Raw genomic sequence first — 19,685 nt, forward strand, 5'->3', positions numbered from 1 at the left:
TGCTGGCCGCTCTCTGTGGGCTGAACCGTTCAACTACTGCATGCCAGCTAAAGTTGAGCCTGCTGCTGGCGTTGAGACAATTTTTAAAAAGTGGCACTTGCATGAACAATCAATCAGTTACAAAAAGCAAAATGCTTCAATCTCTTCCGTATAAAGACTATTAAAAAGAAATAAAGTATCCCACTGAAGTCTCATGAAAAAAAAACCGACTGACTGCTGATCTCTGCTGCTGTTTCTGACAGTGATAAGGCCTTGTTTAAATCCTGATGTGGTCATGCCAAATAAGACTAACTCTGAGAACTGTAACGATGATGTTTTTGCGTAAAGTAGTGGTAAAGTCGAAGTGTTCATGATGAATTGAACATGATATAGCCTACAATTAAAACTCTCACAAACACTAAAAGACCGCAACGTATTGCAATTATAACATACAGTGAACAAAACCTTTGTAGAACTAAAAACAGCAATGTAGAACATTGTTTATGTTTAGATGAAGCCACATCTGACACAGAAAATTATGGTTTAATTTTTAAAAACGTGGCCCGAGATTTGCTATACCGCTTACTGCGTTAAAACTCAAAATTGTGGCCCGTTGGCCACTTACAGTAGGCTACAATAATTGCGATTAACTACTCCTCCCATGCAAATCTTGAGTTGCAACAAAGTCGAATGTAGTGATGGGCTGTAGTCAATTCTTTTTATAAATTAATCGTATGCAGCAAAGTAGGTAGCACTTCACTCATTTGACTTTCCAAGCTCTACATCTACCAGGTTAGCCAAGCCCAGTAATTGCCTTCAATATCTCTTCTGGAACCTAGCCAAACTCGCAGCACAAATAGGAGGCCTACACTCAAACATGACTTGGTCAATCTAATTTATGTTTAACTAAGTTAGAAAATACTCAAAATTTTCCTTTCCAACCACAGACAATATTCAAAAACCTGCAAAATCACTTAGCGGTGCTACCGGTAGGCTGTGTTTTCTACGTTACGCTGTTTCATATGACAGTCACAAGATTATCATGCTCTGTGATTACCAGTGATGTCATTTCCTACGTGCTTGCGCACTACCGGTTATCTACTCAACACTAATCAGAATCTTTTCCTCATTCGCTTCTGGGTGAAGAACATTTCTAAGATTATGCAATGTAATTGCAAAAGAACAGATTAATCACAAAGAAACCTTAAGTATGGAAGCTTTAACTTTTGTGTCTGTTGCCACCATTGTTTGGCAATTTAAAGAAAACGTGATAAGGGTGGTTTATTTTGCTCTGACAGAACGGTGAAATTAGGGAAATAAAACAAGTTGAAAACAGACTTCTTAACAGATTATACCATTGATCTCGAGCACAATTCGTGTTTCTATAAATAGCTCATAAAACGATACTCAGTGTTGCCAATTTAACGCAAACAGTAATTTTTATGTCACGATATATTTACATTAGTATAATTCATTTATGGTAGATTTGGAGGGAGTCGAGCCCCTTGATACATAAATATAGTAACTTTATATTGCCCTTGTATGTGTATGGCCGAACTAGGACATTGTCTTTCCAGAAGTCATGCAATGTTTTTCTTACAGCAAAATTGTATTGTACAGTAGGCTACACGCTACTACGGCATTCCTTTTATAACTACTTATTTTGACCTTTAAAAAACTCCCTATACCAGGGGCTCATCACCCTAACCAAACACTTTCGACTAGTTTTGAAACAATTTTCCGTTTCGTACTGCAGACTACTGGTGCTTTAAAATTATGTCTAATTGTAACGCTAAAATCAGACAAAAAAAAACACGAATAGTCGAAGGCCGACTGTATGTTTTGCGATACTACAGTGAAAAAAAAAACAAGTTCACCTTTGGGTTAACACTACAATATTATCAAATGGTAAACATGTAAATCATACTATTTATTTTCTAAACCTCCTGCGCTTGTCCAAGACCTACCGTCCTGGCTTTTTACCATCGCGTAAAAATGTTGTTGTTTCTACATTTTCAATGATAGGCTACCAATGGCATTTTTGAACTGAAAGGTTTTTCGATTAAGCTAGGGTGAACGAGTAGCTTTTCTTTGCAAGCAAAGAAGACAACGGAAAAAATCTTTTATTTACAAATCATAAATAAACATCGCAGCGGGTGTTCAATTTCAAACCATGACCAGTGCTGACCACCTACTCGTCCACAAAAAGAGTGAGCTATATGAGGGCAAGATATGAAATTGCATTCTCAACAAAAATTGATGAAACTTTGTATTTGAGAAGTTAATAAACAGTCATACAAAACAAATTCGAAAATCTAAATTTAAAGAACGGTTAGCATTTACATACGTGGAAAAACGTTTGGTGGACTTGCAGGGCCGTTGAGAGGATATTTTGGGCCGGGTACCAATCCGATCTTCGGGCCCCAAATCAAAACACCTTTAAAAAAAGTGGACTATATCCAAAGAATACGAGGTGATTTCTTCAAGTATCCGGGCCCATTGGAAAGGTTCCGGCCCAAAAAAATCATCCCGGGCCCTGGTCCAAAAGTACCCTTGGACCTCCCTGTCAACGCTGCTGTGGACGCTACTACTGTCAACGCTACTGTGGACTTGCTTGTATAATATTTGTAAACGACAACATTTCAAAAATAACACAGTAGCCTACTTAAAATCTTTAGTCTTCAAGCACCAACATAACACCTTGCTTCTGTACAGAGACTAGAAAGTTGTGGTCAAAATGCATTGAAGGAAATACAGCAGTACCAGTGACTAATAGTATGTTTCTTTTTCCACCCAACCTAAACAATAACATGAAAGTAAACTTTTATTTTATTGTAAACTTTTATTTCATTATATTGAGGAAGTTTTAACTTCATCATTTCAGCCACTTGCTGTACTTGCATCCACTTTCGATATAGAAATAGTCTAAAGCTTAAAATTTTATTGCGAAAAAAAATTCGCGCAGCGGTGTGCCAATTCAGATGAGTAGCCGATGTGGTTAGACATGTACAGAATTGCGAAGCTCCGACAGATAAAAATGTTAATTATGCTTAAAATTATTAATAGGTTGAGTTTTTGTAGAGTTCTGTACAGTAGCGTAACGCAGGATTTTCTTGGGGCAATATTTTTTTAGAAAAGCGCCCATGCTTATGCAAGTGGCATTCAAAAATTTTGCGAAATGCTCCTATAATCCGAGTGCAAACAGGATTAAACTGGTTCGAACATGTCAAACAGATAGGCCCGCTAAGAACATGCTTTTGTCTACCTATGGCTGCAGCCAACCATTGATAGTTTGGAAAAAAGGCTTCCGGAGCTACGGTAGTTGAAAAAAAGTCTTTTTTGAGGACTTAAAGAATCAGGATTCTGAGATAAGAGCGAAAATCAAATTTTTGATAAAACTTAGTGGAAAAGAAACGGAGACCATTCCGGCATTGCAAAAACATTTTTTTACAAATGGATCGAAAGGTTTCGAGATAGTAACGAGGATATCGAAGATGATGCGCGTTGTGAAAGACCAACAACCTCAAAATTCTTCATAAAAAAATCGATGCTTTTAAAAAACTAGTCAAAGACAATGGAATTTTAACAGTTTTTCAGTTTCATGGGATTAAATTATCAGTAAGACCCTGAAATAAAACAGCAGTCCCAACACGCGGATCATCTGGCCCCAATTAAATTCAAACCGAAGAAACTGGCAAAAAGGTAATGTCAACAGTTTTTTAAGACTTTGGAAGAGTGGTCGTTGTAAACTTTTAAGAAGAATTTTGAAAACTGTCCCAGGTGCCAATTGTGGCGAAATTTCAAAGCAGAGTTGGCTCAAAAGCGTCCGGGAACGCTCCAACGTGGAATAATGAGCGCGCTACTGCTATCCTCTAGATCCGACTGGATATTGAATTCACGACTACCAAGTGAGAGCTCAAGCTATCCATAATGCAAAACAATATGCAAAAGTATTAATTAAATAAAATATCTTTTTAATCGTACATTTGCGTATTGAACTATAAAAAAAAACAGCAAAAAAAAGACGATAAAACTTTCAGACTCTAAGCGAAACTAAAGCTACCTAGATAGTCAGTCATCTTATTTTTGGTTCGAATGCGAAGCAATACGTACATTAAAAAGAAACACGAAAACATACAGTGTGCATCCAAGGAGAGAATGCAAAAGACCGTAGCCCTGTGCAGGCTTGGAAGGTCGCCGAGTATGCACTCTCTCATTCAAATAGATTTATACGAAAGCAAGCATCGTGTTATTTAAAATAGCAAAATGACACAATAATAACCTACCCCCCGGTGAGACGCGGATGAGCAGTCTTCTCAATTCGTCATAAAGCCATATCAGTAAAGAAAACGGCATTGGAAATAGCCACCAATACCACTCCAAGGGATAAAATTTCAAGGCGATGTCAAAGCCGGGACAATAAGTTAAGAAAGTGGCCAGAAGCGTTTCTTCAAACAGTCCAATTGGCAACACTTTATTTCTGCAAAACAAGGATCAGCCTTTGCAATGTTGCGCAATAACATCGCTAACATGAACTTCCATTGCAAATCAGAAAACATGTCACGATTCATGCGATTCTGACTACTGATATGCATCAACTTCCAGTTGAAATTACAGTAATTGTCTTTAGATATGTAGCTATTGTAGCATTGTTGCTATAATTTTATTGTTTTTCTGATGAGAACACTGGGATGTGTCCACAACGTTCAATGGAAGTAGCCTTACTTGTCTATGTAGTTTTTTTGTGTGTGTTTAGAATAACTCTGTTGAACCAATGATGCTGCTTGGCTTAGTATCTTCAGTTGAAAAGTCTTTGAATTTTCCAGTTGTGACTGCCTAGTCTCATAAAACCGAATATCAAAATTATTACACAAAATTAATTTTGAAACTATCATCTAATGCTTAGTTTCTGAAAGTATAAATATCAAAAAAAGGCAGCAACCCTTGTAATAACTAAAAGTGACCAGCAAAAGTCGAAATTAAGTTTCGGATGTTGCATGTTGTTATTCTATGTTAACATTGTAACAGTGCAGCCCTATTTTTATAAAAAATGTCCAAGTAGATAGCCCATAGGAAAGCGCTCAATCGCTCTTTTATGCCACATTTTGAAACAGGTAACCCTTAGAATCATGGAATGTAACAATAAAGTTATGGACAAATCACAACCGAGTCACACCAGATACCCACCAATAATGCTGTCAACGTTAAGATATCTCTAACCTGCAAAACGAGACATAGCTGATAAATGTTGAGAACTTACTTCATGCCTTGGTTGAATATGGACAACCTCCTGGTTTTGCTAATCAGAAGATCAGCCCATTGTACAATCACAATCGATACGAAGAATCCGGTATTTGTCGTGTATTCCAAAATTTTTCTTGATTCGTACGTCTGCAAAAGTCAAACAATTCATACAGCTATCTTTAGAGTCACATCAGACCCGTTGCCAAGGGGCCCCTTGGGTGTAAGAATCACTAGTTTTGAGCAAAAAAGAAGAGCTTAGGCCAGCTGAGTTCACCTATGCAGACGATCTGCTTTCTTGAAGGCACGATAAATCACGAGAAGTTTTAAGAGCAAAGTGTCGTTTTGTCGAAAGAAGTTCACATTTTGCTCTTAAAAAAAAACCTTCATCGAGAACCTTCATCGCAGGATGGCTGGTTTTTGGCCTGCACGCTCACTGTGATACTGATGTACACTAAACAACACTAACTAATGGAAAATTGAGTAGTTTGTGTGAAAGAAGCTGAAAATTTAAATGAATTCAAAGCTCGCTTGAAAACGTTCTATTTCAATGAACATTATGACTGAATGTACCGTATTAATTATCACCATTGTCATGTACAGCGCCCAGGAGCATAGTTTGACTGTGGATGTGGCGCTATATAAATATTGTTATTATTATTATTATTATTAGGCCTATAACGTTGCTGAGTAGGCATATTTTCATGACAAAATTTCTCACCCATTCTTGGCCGTACGAATCTTCCAAGTCAGAAAGCGTGCGGTCATCCCAAGCGTTTCTTATGCCGAATAAAAATCCTGGTCTAAAGCCGTTGTCCATCAATATAACAAAGTACACGAAAAATCCAGCCAAGGCTTGCATCATTCCTACACAACAAGCACAGTCCTTAACCACCAATCAAACATCTTCAATCGGAAGAAGTAAAATCACTAGGTTAAGCGCCCGACTCCAGATCAAGTTCGACTCTCTGGTTGTGCGCTTGAGCAACGCATTTCAGGACTGCTCTCCATTCAGCGGCACTTAGTGGATGGAATAATTCTCAAGCAACAACACTTCAACAACTATCGGAAACTTCACTCTGTCAATCTCGGTAACCAGCCCTGCGTCAATAGTTAAAAGCCTCTACAAGTATGCGAAACTACTAGGTATAACTTATTAAGGCTTTATCCAGGCCGAGGATAAAGATTCAAAACCAACCAACTTATGATCATCAAATACAATCACAACTCTGGTACGCTAACTAACAAAGCCTCAACCGAAACCTTTCCTTGTTTTAATGAGTTTTACACCGATCTACACTCTACAGATCCAAAATTATTTTTGACAATTGAGATCTTGAAAACAAAAGCGAGTCCTGTTGAAAGTCGAAACTAACTTTCATGCACAACCGGCTAAAACAAGGAATTTTAAATACCGATTTGGCCGTATGCCAACGAGATGAGACGTTCATTGACCAACTTATCTTTGGCCGGGTTGCGTGGATGTCTCTTCATGATGTCACTCTCTGCAGTTTCGTAAGCAAGCGATATGGCTGGAACCTAATGGAACACAAAAAATGTGGGTCGCTAATAACAAGAAAAAGCACTTGTTATCGTTTACAGACATTTGTTAAAGATGCATGACGGAAAATCTTGATTTATTGTAATAGAATGGTCTTTCTTTTCTTGTGCTTTATTAGCAAAATGACACTGGGCAGTCGCTGCAGTCACCTTTCACTTAACTCCTTATAAAATTCCAGACTGCTCAAGCAGTGAGAAGTTCTAAGAACGTCACATATTACATGATAAGCTGTTTGTTGTTCAGTCCTTAATTACAACGAGGTGAATAGAATGGTGGGAACTTCTGCGCGACGTTCGAAAGGACGTGGGTTCGACACCGCTCCAAAGCACGCGGCTGTGTCTCGGCGAAAGACACTTAAAGGCAAGCCAAAATAAGAGGAGCAGCTGACTCGAAGACTATATGTCACTTCGCTGCTTCCTGTCGTCTGTTGTATCGCATCTGTGATCGCAGTGTTATGTATGTTATCGCAATGGGCGCAAATAAAAGCATGATTATTATTATTATTATAAAACGAAAAAGAATTAATGTTGATAGTCAAAAACCCCCCATCATGATTCAAGAATTTCGATGGTTTCAACATACAAGATCAGTTCCAAGATCGATGAAGAGGATAGTCACAGTCCCAAGTGGAAGAGGAATCCCTGCAGCAATGAAAAGGAGAAAAGGAGTGATCTCAGGGATGTTGGAGGTCAAGGTATAGGCGATCGACTTCTTTAGGTTGTCGAAGATGAGGCGGCCTAGTAAGAAATTTTCGTTCTTGATACTATTGTTGTGAGACGTTCTTCTCTACTGCCTTATCATAAAACAAAAGACTTTATTTTTGAATTCTAAAATGAAATCTAAATTTATCACGTTACTTCCCTCCACTCCATGACAATGCTTTGGGTGATACAGCGCATGCGGCGCAATATATTTGCATACAAAAAGCTAAAGATATAAATACAATTTTTCACCTTCCTCTACTCCAGTGACAATGGAAGCGAAATTGTCATCGAGCAATATCATGTCAGCGGCTTGTTTTGATACGTCACTTCCGGCTATTCCCATAGCAACACCAATGTCGGCTCGTTTCAACGCAGGAGAATCGTTCACCCCGTCCCCGGTAACAGCAACGATGGCTCCCTGGGAATTAAGATAAAGTTAAAACAAAACGAGTGTAGCCATTTTTTCTGCCAACTGAAATTCTTTAGTTATCTCTTCCATCACTGCAAGCTACTTTTCAAAAACTAACTGTCTCTGATTGTATAAATAGATAGCATCTAAGTTGTTTTGAATCTTTCATACAATATCTCTCTTCCTGGTTACTTATCTAAAGTTTCGAAAATTTATTGCACTTTTAAAATATATACTTTGCAAACAGCTCTGGAATGCTTTACTTTGCTTTTGGAATAAAAACTAAACAAGAATTGAAAATATAGCAAACTTTTTTTTTTCAAAATTTAGTACGTTCTTGCCTAATTCATTAATCTAATTAAATTCCTACGCTTTTTATTTCAATTCGTTTTAATTTTACCAATCTCTGGCAGCCCTCGACAATCAAAAGCTTTTGCTGTGGAGAAGTTCGAGCGAATACAATTTCCGTGTGATGGTTAAGTATTTCATCCAACTGATCCTCATCCATATCAATTAGATCGCTACCGTGGGTTACAACAGCTTTCACGTCACTGCAAGTGCAAGGTAGGCTACTAATCTCAACTAGTTTTTCACTGATGATCTTTTACGCTCAACAAAACCTCAAATTAAAAATATGCTGAAACTGATTTTGCGTGTACAATAAGAAACAGATGCATATTTCGCTTTCTTTAAAAACTACATAGCTCATCCGAGTAAACAACCGGCTTTGCGAACGAAATAGCGGCAAAATCAAGGATCGATGGTTTAATTCTCGAAATGAATTCTTGAGCAGCGAACACGTAGTGGATAGAGTAATCATCAAGCAGTCACATTTCAACTACAAGCCGAAACTTCGCTCTGTCATTCTTGCTAAATTGGTTTACGTTAGTGGCCCAAAGCCTCTACAATTAACTGCAACGATTACACTTCAGAAGAGGCTGTCTCAATTTGAGAGTAAAGATTCCTCACAGTCAATCGATTACTTTGCTACTTTCTCTGCTAGATGTCAATTGTATGGTACGATAAGACAATCACCTCGGACTAGTGTGGTTCACAGGAGTACCCAATCTTTCAGCCTTATCTTCTATGGTTTCACTTCCAGGCGAAATAATCCCAACTCCTTTAGCAATAGCTTTGGCTGTGATAGGGTGATCGCCTGTCACCATGATCACCTGGGAGATATGAAACAGTTTGTAAAGAAATGCGTTTCATGGCTTCATCCAAAACCAGTATCCCAATGTTAGTCCTTAAGCCAAGAAAAAAAATGTCAAAGCGATTGACTGTCTTGTGGTACAGATTAAACGACTGCAGCAAATACATTCACGGAATGTTAACTAACCTGGTACCCCAACAGTATAGCACAGAAAGCTAGTTAAACCGGAAGATTCACGTAAACTATGTCAACCTTAATTCCAGCGCTTCTGCACTTTTCAACTGCATCAGGTACAGCAGCTCTCGGGGGGTCAATCATTGACATCAATCCAACAAATGTGAGGTTGTCCACAGGAAAATTGATGTTCTCGGCGTCGAAATCAAACCCGGGAGGAAATTTTTCGGATGGTAGTAGCTCTTGACAGAAACCTTTAAATAAAGTTATAAATCTGACTGAGAAGAACGTAAAGAAACAACACAAAAACGGTACGGTCATAAAATTCAAACTCTAGAAACATTAGCCGAGTAGAAAACGAAAACTGGGCTGCTTAGCACCACAGTAAGTAAAGGACATTAATTGTGTATAGCGTTTTGATCGAATAAATATAACATGGTATTCCAGTTTGACAAATCACTTTTTAAAGATAACAGTTTTCCTTAGATCAACCAATCACACATACGTTGCTAGCAAAGTTAGTAAATTGTCCTAACGTGCATAAACTTAGGTTATCTTACCACCATGGAAGTGAATTTGCAGCAATGAAAATATTATGCCTTTAAAACAAGCTGATTCAATTTGCTTTCAAATCAATTTTAAGTATAAAATAAATCTGAGATCTAGTGCGGTGATTGTAGGCTACTGTTGCAGTGTGACAAAAGGTTACCTGATTCTGAAACTCTCTAAAGTTCATGTAGCCTAAGTCATTCGCAATTGGCTACATTATTTTTTGAGTACAGCAGCAAATAATTTAAATACATATTTCTGCCTGACAATAAATTTTACCCAGTACACGTTCTCCAAGGCCACCAAGTTCCATATAGGCCGAATTGAACTTTTCCTTCCATTTGTCAGTCAGAATTTCTTCTTGCCCTTTCAGCAGAATTCGGTTGCAACGGTCCAGTATGCGCTCTGGGGCTCCTTTCATGACCAAGAGATACCGTTCGTCTTCCAGGTCTTCAGTTTCGTGGATTGAAAGCTGTTTAGTGTATATGTTAAGTAAGTTTTGCGTTACTACGGAAATCACAACATCTTGAAGTTTACAAAAACATTAACAGTAAAATAAACGTGATGAACCAAAGTTGATTAACATCGTTGAGAAGGGGCGAAACCAGCACAAAATTTCGGGGAGGCGGGGGCGTTACTGCTCATGTCAGTGAGCCCGGCAAACAAGTCACCAAAGAAAAAGCACCCACAACCCACACCCAGAGGGGGTCTGGAAGGCTTCCTCCAGATTTAAAAAAAAACATACCTTAAAATTGTGCATTCTACACTGTTAAAAATTTTCGTAATTTTACTGTCAAAAGAGCAGTAGAATATTACTATCTTGTTACAGTACTTGAAATTACTGGCCATTTTGTGGTATATTTACTAGACAAAGACGTTTTTTTACTCCAAATATAGTAGAATCACTGATTGAGCAGTTTTAAATTTTACTTCTTTTCGTAGTAGATGATTTCACTTCTTTTTTGGAAGTGAATTTACTGGTCTGTGAAAGTGTTTTGCAATTTTACTGACAAAAATAGTAAAATTTTACTGACTTTTTATAGTTTTTTTTTTAACTTGCATTGGCAGTAATTGTACTATAGGTACGGTAGGCTACATGGGCAGTAACATTTTATTAACACCGTTATTTTAGTCCGATTAGGCTACTATACTCCTGTGCAGCAATATATTTAGCACTTCTACGAAACGTCAACCTTTTTTCCGGTCAACATATTTACGGTCACACCAGCACATTCTCGAAACAGTGGGATGCTACGTTATGTCATGCCTTTCTGTTTTGATATCTGATATAGGCTACCTTGGCCAGCAATATAGAGTTCGTGAGTTAATTGAAACAATCATGACTGGAAGGAAAGTTTGCTAGAGATCCGAACTCACGGGCTTCCAACAAAAATGTTTTAATTGTTTGTAATATTGGTTCCTTAAAAATGCACTGAAAGTACTAGAGAGTCGAACCGAACCCGAACCCGAGTTTTATAGTCAAACGGTTCGACTCTCTGACTAAAACCCGAGAATTATTATCACTTATCAGTCGTCAGCCAATGGGCTGGCGAATGTTATCCTGGTCCGCGCTCAATTTCCCGCTCAGAATTTGCAGAGTCTGATTAGCGTTGCCAGATGGGGAAATAGGATAACAAATTTAAAAAAATTCTGGTGAAATTCAATTTTAGAGGCCTTTGATGCCAAATTTTTTGACTTTGGGACCAGAAAACTTTTTGGTGAAATCTAGTGAAATTTTCCCCCAATCTTTTTTTTTCAAGAAAGTTTTTTTAAACTTTTAAGCGAAAAATCCCCGCTCGTATAGAAAACGTTTTGCAAGAGGTTTGCGCATGTGTGACGGCAGTGTCTTATGTCTTAAAAAGTATTTGTATTTTTAGGCGAAATTGTTTTATTTAGGGTGTTTTACATATCTGGTGAAGTTGTATGCAATCTGGTGAAATTTTATTTACTTTATGGTGCTAAGCATCTGGCAACACTGAGTCTGACAACTGAGCATGTGCAAAAATGCAAGCATCAAGCATGGTTGCAAGAATGGTGCAGTAACTTAGTTACAGCTGGTTTTGTTGCAGTCATAAGTTTCAGATAGACAGAGGAAGCGTGTCAATAGCAAAAGTAGCATCGTTAAACCTGTATCACTGAACAGGTAACAAGTTTAATCCTACAAATGGTATCTTTGCTGATTTTTTTTATGTTTACCATGGACAAATGAGAACAATAGCGTACCATTGAAATTAATTTATTTCGATGCTTTTAGTAAGTTAACTGCATTAACCTGCTACGAAATTACATAGTTAAGCAATATGCACTGAACAACAATGACTTAGATCAGGCAGGTCGGTCTGTCAGTCAATGCAGTGAGGCTCTGCCCCCTCCCTACAATTTTCTAACCACTGCACCCCTGAGTCAATGTGAAGAACTACCTAACACATCTTCCCGGTATACCAGTATTGTAGCCTACTGAACACACAATGTTGAAGTAGTCGAGCTCTGTTGTAGTAGCTTCTAGCATTCGGGCTCTGGATTGGAAGATCCAGTGTTGGAATCGTACTATAAAAAGATTAGGCAGTGGCTATTTGACCGGCGCCGGTTTTTGAATCTGAAACACTATTTGACCGGTCATGACATCACTATACAGGCACCTTTTTCTCTTTCAAAGCAAAAGACGAGAAGCGCGTATATAAGTTCTAAATTCGACAAGTTTATTCAACTCGATACGTGGTGCGTGCGATACTTCGCCGGCTTCTATTCTAGAGGGAATGAGTTTGATACTACCCAGAAGCGTTCTTTTTTCTTTAACTAAATTTTGACGCGAAGTGCATTTTTGTAGTCAATTTTTAATTTCAGTTGCCTACAGCCCAATTTCTTATGTCTTTTCAAATGTGAGTAATAAAGTTAGAGTTTTTTTAATTTGCTGGAATTTGAGAATTTCTCTGGGTAATTTTCCGTTTGTGGCCGTGCTAACTACTGATATATAGCCTACTACATAATTTTTCATTCAGGCACGTTTTAAACCTTTCAAGGTTTTGCCACCTTTTCCCGTTCATTAACGTGCTGGTAGGTCTATATCAATTTTTGTAGTTAGTGTCTTTTTCGTCCCGGACGCGTTAATGACAAAAATAAAATGATTGATTGATGTGACCGTGTGTGCCGAACGAAGCATTACACTTTTGCTCTCAACAAGTTAGTTATATACAATGCTTCTTTTAAAAAAATGGTAATGGTATGTAAATGTAATGCAACTCAAATTAAAAATTGACTACAAAATGCACTTTGGGTCAAAATTTAGTTAAAAAAAAAAGAATGCTTCCGGGTAGTATCGAACTCATTCCCTCTAGAATAGGAGTCGGCGAAGTATCGCACGCGCCACGGATCAAGCTGAATAAAATTGTCGAATTTAGAACTTATATACGCGCTTTTCGTCTTTTGCTTTGTAAGAGAAAAAGAAAAAGGTGCCTGTATAGTGATGTCATGACCGGTCAAATAGTGTTTCAGATTCAAAGACCGGCGCCGGTCAAATAGCCACTGCCAAAAGATTGCTAGGCATGGCTGCTGCAACTGTCTTCAAAATGAGAAAATATTAGGTAGCCTACACAGTTTTAAAAAAACCAGCTGTGACCCTAGCTAGAGAGTATATCTGCCATATCTGGTGCTACGCCTTGCCCATGAGTAGCCAGGGAGTAACGACGTTTGAGATGCAACTCCATTTTACCTCAGAGTGAAACATCTGCCGTCAGTTGCAGTTTATAGGCCTAGTCAATGCCCAGGACTGTTAAAAAGTGAGAACTAAATAATTGAGTGGTTTATCCAGCTGTGGTGATAAAACTTGTGGTAGGCTGATCTTTCGTGTGTGACCAGCATGAATAATTTGAGCAGCAGGTCCAGGGTGGTAAACGATAGACCCTCAGCCCTGGCCAAAGATCAAGAAGGAAAAATCCCCATTAGGCTACAGGAAGAGGACCAGTACTTATTACCGGTATTATTCGTGACAACGTCTCATAATACATGTTTTAAACCAATTTAGGTTTTTTCATGCTTTCCTGAGCATGTGTTGTATTTCATTTCATTGAATAACTTGATACTTGGATATTATCCTTGTGCATTTATGATGTGCCGGGAGACAACTGGCGGCTGGGAGACAACTTGCCCATGGATCTCAGTGGGATTAGTGGAACTGATTACAACATATTTTAAAGAAGATTGCTCAGCGATTTATCAATGCTTTGAGGTAACGTACATCTATTATTATTTACTTGCAAACACAGATTTTTTAATACCCAACCTTCCCATTCCCGGAAGAACATCTGACACATACTTTGCAAATTTATGTATAGCTTATATATAACTTGTGTGATATGAACACCATGCTACTACTGCTAATAAATTCTATTTCATTGCCTTCTTAGCGATAAGAGTGCGGCTATATGAGTGTTTGACAATGTTTGTATTATTTTCAATATCTTAAAAATGTTAAATTCAATTTGTAGGATTCAGCTATCTCCCAGTTTGAAGAAACTCGTGTACCAGCATCCAATAATTGTGTGTTTTGGTAAGTTGTGAATGAGCGTTTGTACAATGTTGACTGATGTACAAGTGAACTTTTGAATTGCTCACCTAAATATGAAGTTGGTAAATGTAAATATGCACTAATTTCAGTCTTCGTAGTTTCATTTGTGCCTCATTGCATCTGCAGGGCCCACTCTTGCCAGTGCAGTGAAGTTTCTCATATTCATCGAAGGCAACCTTGCAATGGAAACCAAGTCGTTTTTTTGTAGCGCTGGCTTACTTCTTCTGCTCATATTACGTCTTTGCAATGTCATATCCAGATAGTGCAGCTGCAAGTCTGGAGTTTATACAGAGGTATGTAAACCTGTAATGTGTTTAATTGTTTATGTATGAGCTAAGGAATAACAATAATGGAACTCCCTCCTTCACAAAGTCATTCATACCAGTGACAAGCTGGTCTGGCTGGAGTGGGATTTAAATCCACGAATTTCTTGACAGTGTCTCTCTACTGCAGCTAGTAAGAACTGCACCCATTACCGGAGGGATTGCGTCTTAGGGAACGTTCAAATATTACGTAACGCCTTCGAGGGGGAGGGGGGGGGGTTATGCAAAGCGTTACGTTAGCGTCACATCGGGGGGAGGGGGTTCAAGCAAAACGTTACGTAACGTTTTCGAGTACGGTATGATAGTTTTTTGTGCTGAATTTGTAGTGAAAAAGCGTTACATGGGGGAGGGGGGGATTGAAAAAAGCGTTACGTTGGCGTTACATGGGGGAAGGGGGGGGGTCAAAAATTCAGAAAAAAAGCGTTACGTAATATTTGAACGTTCCCTTAGACCACTCGGCCATCCAGACTGATTATTAGAGGTGTTAAACTGTTAATACTAGTTATGTACGCAAGTTCCAAGCCACAACTCCAGAGGAAGACGATTATTCTAAGGTTTGTGGAAGTGACAACGCATTCTGATCAATTTGAAGGTTTCACTACACGATGGTATTGTGGTGTAGTTACAAACATTGCTAAATATCACGGTCAAATTTGAAAAGATCCACTGATATAACTTGTGTTGTTTCCTCAGATACTTTGCTCGCATTGGGGTCATCCGTCATGACAAGAAAAAGTGGGATGTGCACCCTAAAGTACTCCGACTGTGCAACGAGGTCATGCTTCGGCAGGGATGTTTGTTATGAAGATTGAAGCAAGTCAAGAAATTCACTGTTCAGTCGCTGCTGCTTCATGCTTCGCCGAAATATAGCCTCGGCTGAACTCTGCAGTTAAAAAAGCGAATTCACGTGTTCGTGAAACATCAAACAAATAGCTATACTTGTAACATCTTGAGAAATATATTGTGAAACATTGTCGCCAGTGAGGTCTGCTGTACACAATAAATTTATATCTGCAAATGCACGTGTGTAATATTTACTTGTAGAGAAAGTCATTTTACTCTCATAATGCCGTTTGTCACAAAAACTATTTGGGAAGTTATTTTGCTGCCTGTCCAGAGCAGTAATTTTACTGATCAGAAACATTTAAAAAATGACTATCCGGAGCAGTAATTTTACTGATCAGAAACATTTAAAAAATGACTATCCAGACCAGTAATTTTACTGATCAGAAACATTTAAAAAATGACTATCCAGAGCAGTAATTTTACTGATCAGAAACATTTAAAAAATGACTATCCAGAGCAGTATTTTTACTGATCAGAAACATTAAAAATATGACTGTCAACGGAAGTAAAAATACTTCCATTACAGTAAATAAAATTACTACTTAGGAAGTTATTTTGCTGCCTGTCCAAAGGACAGTAAAAATTTTTAACAGTGTAAGAGTACTTTCAGCCTAAATCATAGCAATACTTTGTCAAATGATGCTGAGGGTGAAGTGTTTATTCAAAAATGTTTGGGGAGAGGGGCAATTGCCCTCTTTGTTACGCTCTTGCCGTTGAGACAACAGAATGTTAACACTTGGAATATTTACTTGACAACACTTGGAATGTTTAGTGAGGTTGCTGTATCAAAACTGCAGTATTGTAGTAAAGCTGTTAGTCATTTTTATACATTAATAAACTGACTTTGAAAGCACAAAAAATAAAAATCACTTAGTTTAGTAAATCAATTTAAGAATAATTGTTGCTAAAATTAACAACCTCAAAGGTAACATATCAGAAAAAATAAAAAAGACATAGTGCAAAACAATGACAAAATTTGGTTCGGTAAAACAAACGAGCAAATACCGTATATACTACATAATAAATGTAGATCTTGTGAAAAACCTGATATTTGTTGGTGGAATTGAAAGGTATTTCAATAATTTTGGCATTCCTCTTTCGTCGCTTTTCTACATCGCCAAGCACAAGCTCAATGCACTTCAGCAGAGCGGATTCTGACGCATCTCCTAGTCAAATTTTAAACAAATCACCTTGATAATTTTACAAAGCTTGTTGTCAATATACATAAAACAAAGGCTTGACACTATTGCATTATTTTCTTATTCCACGTTTTAAGACAAACTTCCTGTGATTAGCCATTCAATTCAGATTAAAAAGTAGATGCAATTGATTTAAGATTAGCTAAGTTGTCAAGACAAAAATACGAATTGATTAGCGACGTCACTACGACTTGTAACAACTTTAACAATAATCACAAATAAATTACATAGTCTACCATTTTAGACTTTAAAACACTAAACAAAGCTATCTGTAAAACATTTGAAAAAATATTTCTTAGACACTGAACTGGTTTTGTCATTTACCTGCTGTTTCGCGCTTTAGAATGGGAACTTCAACTTGATTGGGTAGAAACGTGGCTCGATTGCAGAGAAGTGCAACTCTTGAAAGCGCCTGCCATGTTTCGGAATTCAGATCAAACGCCGCTCCTAGAAATAGACCAGACCAACTACTATTGTGAAAAGATACGCATTGTTGTTTGCATCAATGATGATTAATGAGGATATAAATAGATTAATACTGAAGCAAAACCACTCACCAGACTGGTCTTCTGTTGTGTCTGCCTCCACGATCTTGTTATCAAACCACATATGAGCGACTGTCATACGATTCTGCGTCAGTGTTCCAGTTTTATCAGAGCAGATTGTCGAAGTGGAGCCAAGTGTTTCCACAGCCTCCAAGTTCTTCACAAGGCAGTTCTTGTACGCCATGCGTTTAGCAGTGAGAGTAAGACATACCTTAGTAAAATATAACCTTAAGAAGACATTATTTATTTTTGCACTTGCAAGATAAGTATATAAAAGTTTTCATGATCCACATAGAATACTTTACAGTATAGGACTAGGTGTAATAATTCTCCATGCAAGCTCTATTTTGAGTGCAGTAATGAGCAATTCTTTTTTGTTGTTAATGAGTTTGTTGCTATAGCCATGCATGCTTGCCGTCACTTTATTCTAAGAACTTCTGTCTTCTGCTAATAAGGTGCTGCCAAGACATGCAAACTGGTTTATTTGATCAAGCTGTTTTACATTTACCATTATGCTTATCAATTCTCTTCCCAGCTAAAATCATTTTTGATGTTAATTTGCACATCACTTAGTTCTCTAACGCTAAATTAGCTTCTCTCATATGCCTTTGGAGATCATCACTGTTGCTTATCTGCAAACCTGATAATTTGTTCTTTCTTGCTATCAACTGTCACAGCAACATCCTTTTTTCTACAGTATTTTTGGTCATTGCTTCTGAAAAGATTATATTATGGACAATAGACATTCCTAACTCACTCCACTTTCTCTCCTCCTGCCACATACACTTCAAGTCGAACACTTGAAAAACAACTTTACTATCTTTAAATGCATCAACAGTTGCCATCAACAGAAAAAAACATGGGTCACTAAAACATAAACACATCAAGTTAAACTAATTTTATTATGCAGGGCTTAAATCAATGAAAACTAACGTCAGCTTACTGTAACTGTGGCAAGCAGTCCTTCTGGAACATTCGCCACAATAATTCCAATAAGGAAAACCACTGCCATAAGAATTTTGTAACCGAGAGCTACGGAAATGAGGAAAAAGGTAACTCCCAAAAACACAGCAACACCAGTAATGATATGAATAAAGTATTCAATTTCCCGAGCAATTGGAGTTTTTCCAATTTCAAGACCAGAAGCCAAAGACGCTATCCTCCCCATGATAGTGTTGTCCCCGCATCGAATCACGATTCCCTTCCCAGATCCTACAAAACACCGATGATTTGTAATAACAGAAGCACTACATTTTGCAAATAATGACATACAGGAGAAAATGGTTAATGCAACCAACTGCTTATTACATCCCAATTGCTTGGAACAGAATTTTCCTGTTAATTTTCCATTATAAAGACTTCGGTTTATAAGTTCAGCCATCGCTTAATACAACCACTTTCGAATCCTTTGCAACCAATTTGTTCTTCGTTGTGTACAAATAATGGTCTATCATGAACGGAAATCTAAAAGGGAAGTATTGTGAAAAACAATAGTCAATTATCTGACCAAAAAGACTGTTAAAAAACATCAGTCACTGCAGTTGAGATAGTTTGCCGTTGGAACCGAATCGTTTTCTTTTTTTTGTTGCAGTTGAAGTGTTTTGCTTGTTCTAGGTTTTAGCCGACATTAAAAAATGAATTAATGCAATGTAATACACTTATTACATTTTTAATTTGAATGGTAGGCCTATTATACTATATTGAAAAGTTCAGATATGCCTGACAGTGGTGTACAGTTACTGTAAATTCTTGCGACAATTAATCACAGAGTCGCAGAGACTATTCTTAGCTCTCCGAACAACTAAGAGAGCTCATATTATATAAATCACAATGTATGCCCATGACAACTTCTAGTTAACATCAATATCCTCTATTTTGCTGGCAAATGCGTGGACATTATCCTGAATGGTCAGAGTTGTCCAGCTTTTCTGCACTGAACCCTACATTTCAAGCAATGATTTGCAAAAGCTAAGCCTTGCGTGATGTCGTCATTCTTTCTAGTTAACACCAACAATATTCCGAAATTGTTCGGGTGATTAACTGTCGAGTGAAAGCACGTCACGAATTCTTAATGGCGCCTTACAACTGCTTTAATTTTCTATTGTTCAGTAAGTTATAAATAAATAAGATGCACAAATCAATTTCTAAGGCTTTCACCTTCTACGCAGTTTGTGGAAAAAAACGCTAAGTTTTTAGTTTCCAAAGGGTTTTTGTGAGAATATTCAGGGGATCTTGCAAGGGGTTCCGACTCGCCGGTCAGTGAGGAATTGTCGACCTGAAGTAACATGAACAAGAGAAGTTATGAAATAAACGTTTTTTTCTTTTAAAAATTAAACGTAAAAATCAGAGGCCTAGTTAAGTCAATGAAGCGTAATTTCTCCACTTCCCAGATTGGCGACCAACCGGTGCTGCAAAAGCCCATACTTAGAGCAAAGCTG

At 37.8% G+C, this 19,685-nt stretch overlaps 1 protein-coding gene and 1 long non-coding RNA gene across 2 annotated transcripts in view; one reads left to right on the forward strand and one right to left on the reverse strand.

Moving 5' to 3' along the window:
* Window positions 1–2,086: 2,086 nt before the first annotated feature.
* Window positions 2,087–19,685, reverse strand: part of LOC145781010 (sodium/potassium-transporting ATPase subunit alpha-3-like) — a 33,835-nt gene continuing 16,236 nt past the window's right edge. The window contains exons 6-21 of the mRNA XM_082592715.1: window positions 19,405–19,522; window positions 18,191–18,459; window positions 17,260–17,458; window positions 17,027–17,149; window positions 16,548–16,669; window positions 10,050–10,242; window positions 9,300–9,475; window positions 8,930–9,066; window positions 8,295–8,445; window positions 7,735–7,903; window positions 7,364–7,518; window positions 6,636–6,759; window positions 5,942–6,087; window positions 5,240–5,370; window positions 4,266–4,459; window positions 2,087–2,777 (exon numbers count right to left, since the gene is read on the reverse strand). Coding sequence (XP_082448841.1) covers window positions 2,749–2,777; window positions 4,266–4,459; window positions 5,240–5,370; window positions 5,942–6,087; window positions 6,636–6,759; window positions 7,364–7,518; window positions 7,735–7,903; window positions 8,295–8,445; window positions 8,930–9,066; window positions 9,300–9,475; window positions 10,050–10,242; window positions 16,548–16,669; window positions 17,027–17,149; window positions 17,260–17,458; window positions 18,191–18,459; window positions 19,405–19,522 — 2,436 coding nt within the window. The 3' untranslated portion in view covers window positions 2,087–2,748. The remainder of the gene's footprint in view (window positions 2,778–4,265; window positions 4,460–5,239; window positions 5,371–5,941; window positions 6,088–6,635; window positions 6,760–7,363; window positions 7,519–7,734; window positions 7,904–8,294; window positions 8,446–8,929; window positions 9,067–9,299; window positions 9,476–10,049; window positions 10,243–16,547; window positions 16,670–17,026; window positions 17,150–17,259; window positions 17,459–18,190; window positions 18,460–19,404; window positions 19,523–19,685) is intronic.
* Window positions 13,927–15,704, forward strand: LOC145781425 (uncharacterized). The gene is made up of 4 exons (XR_014290738.1): window positions 13,927–13,995; window positions 14,255–14,316; window positions 14,461–14,627; window positions 15,351–15,704. It is a non-coding gene; the product is annotated as an uncharacterized LOC145781425 (long non-coding RNA).

This window comes from Aplidium turbinatum, chromosome 12, assembly GCF_918807975.1.
Source record: "Aplidium turbinatum chromosome 12, kaAplTurb1.1, whole genome shotgun sequence".
In the NCBI taxonomy this organism is placed as follows: domain Eukaryota; kingdom Metazoa; phylum Chordata; class Ascidiacea; order Aplousobranchia; family Polyclinidae; genus Aplidium; species Aplidium turbinatum.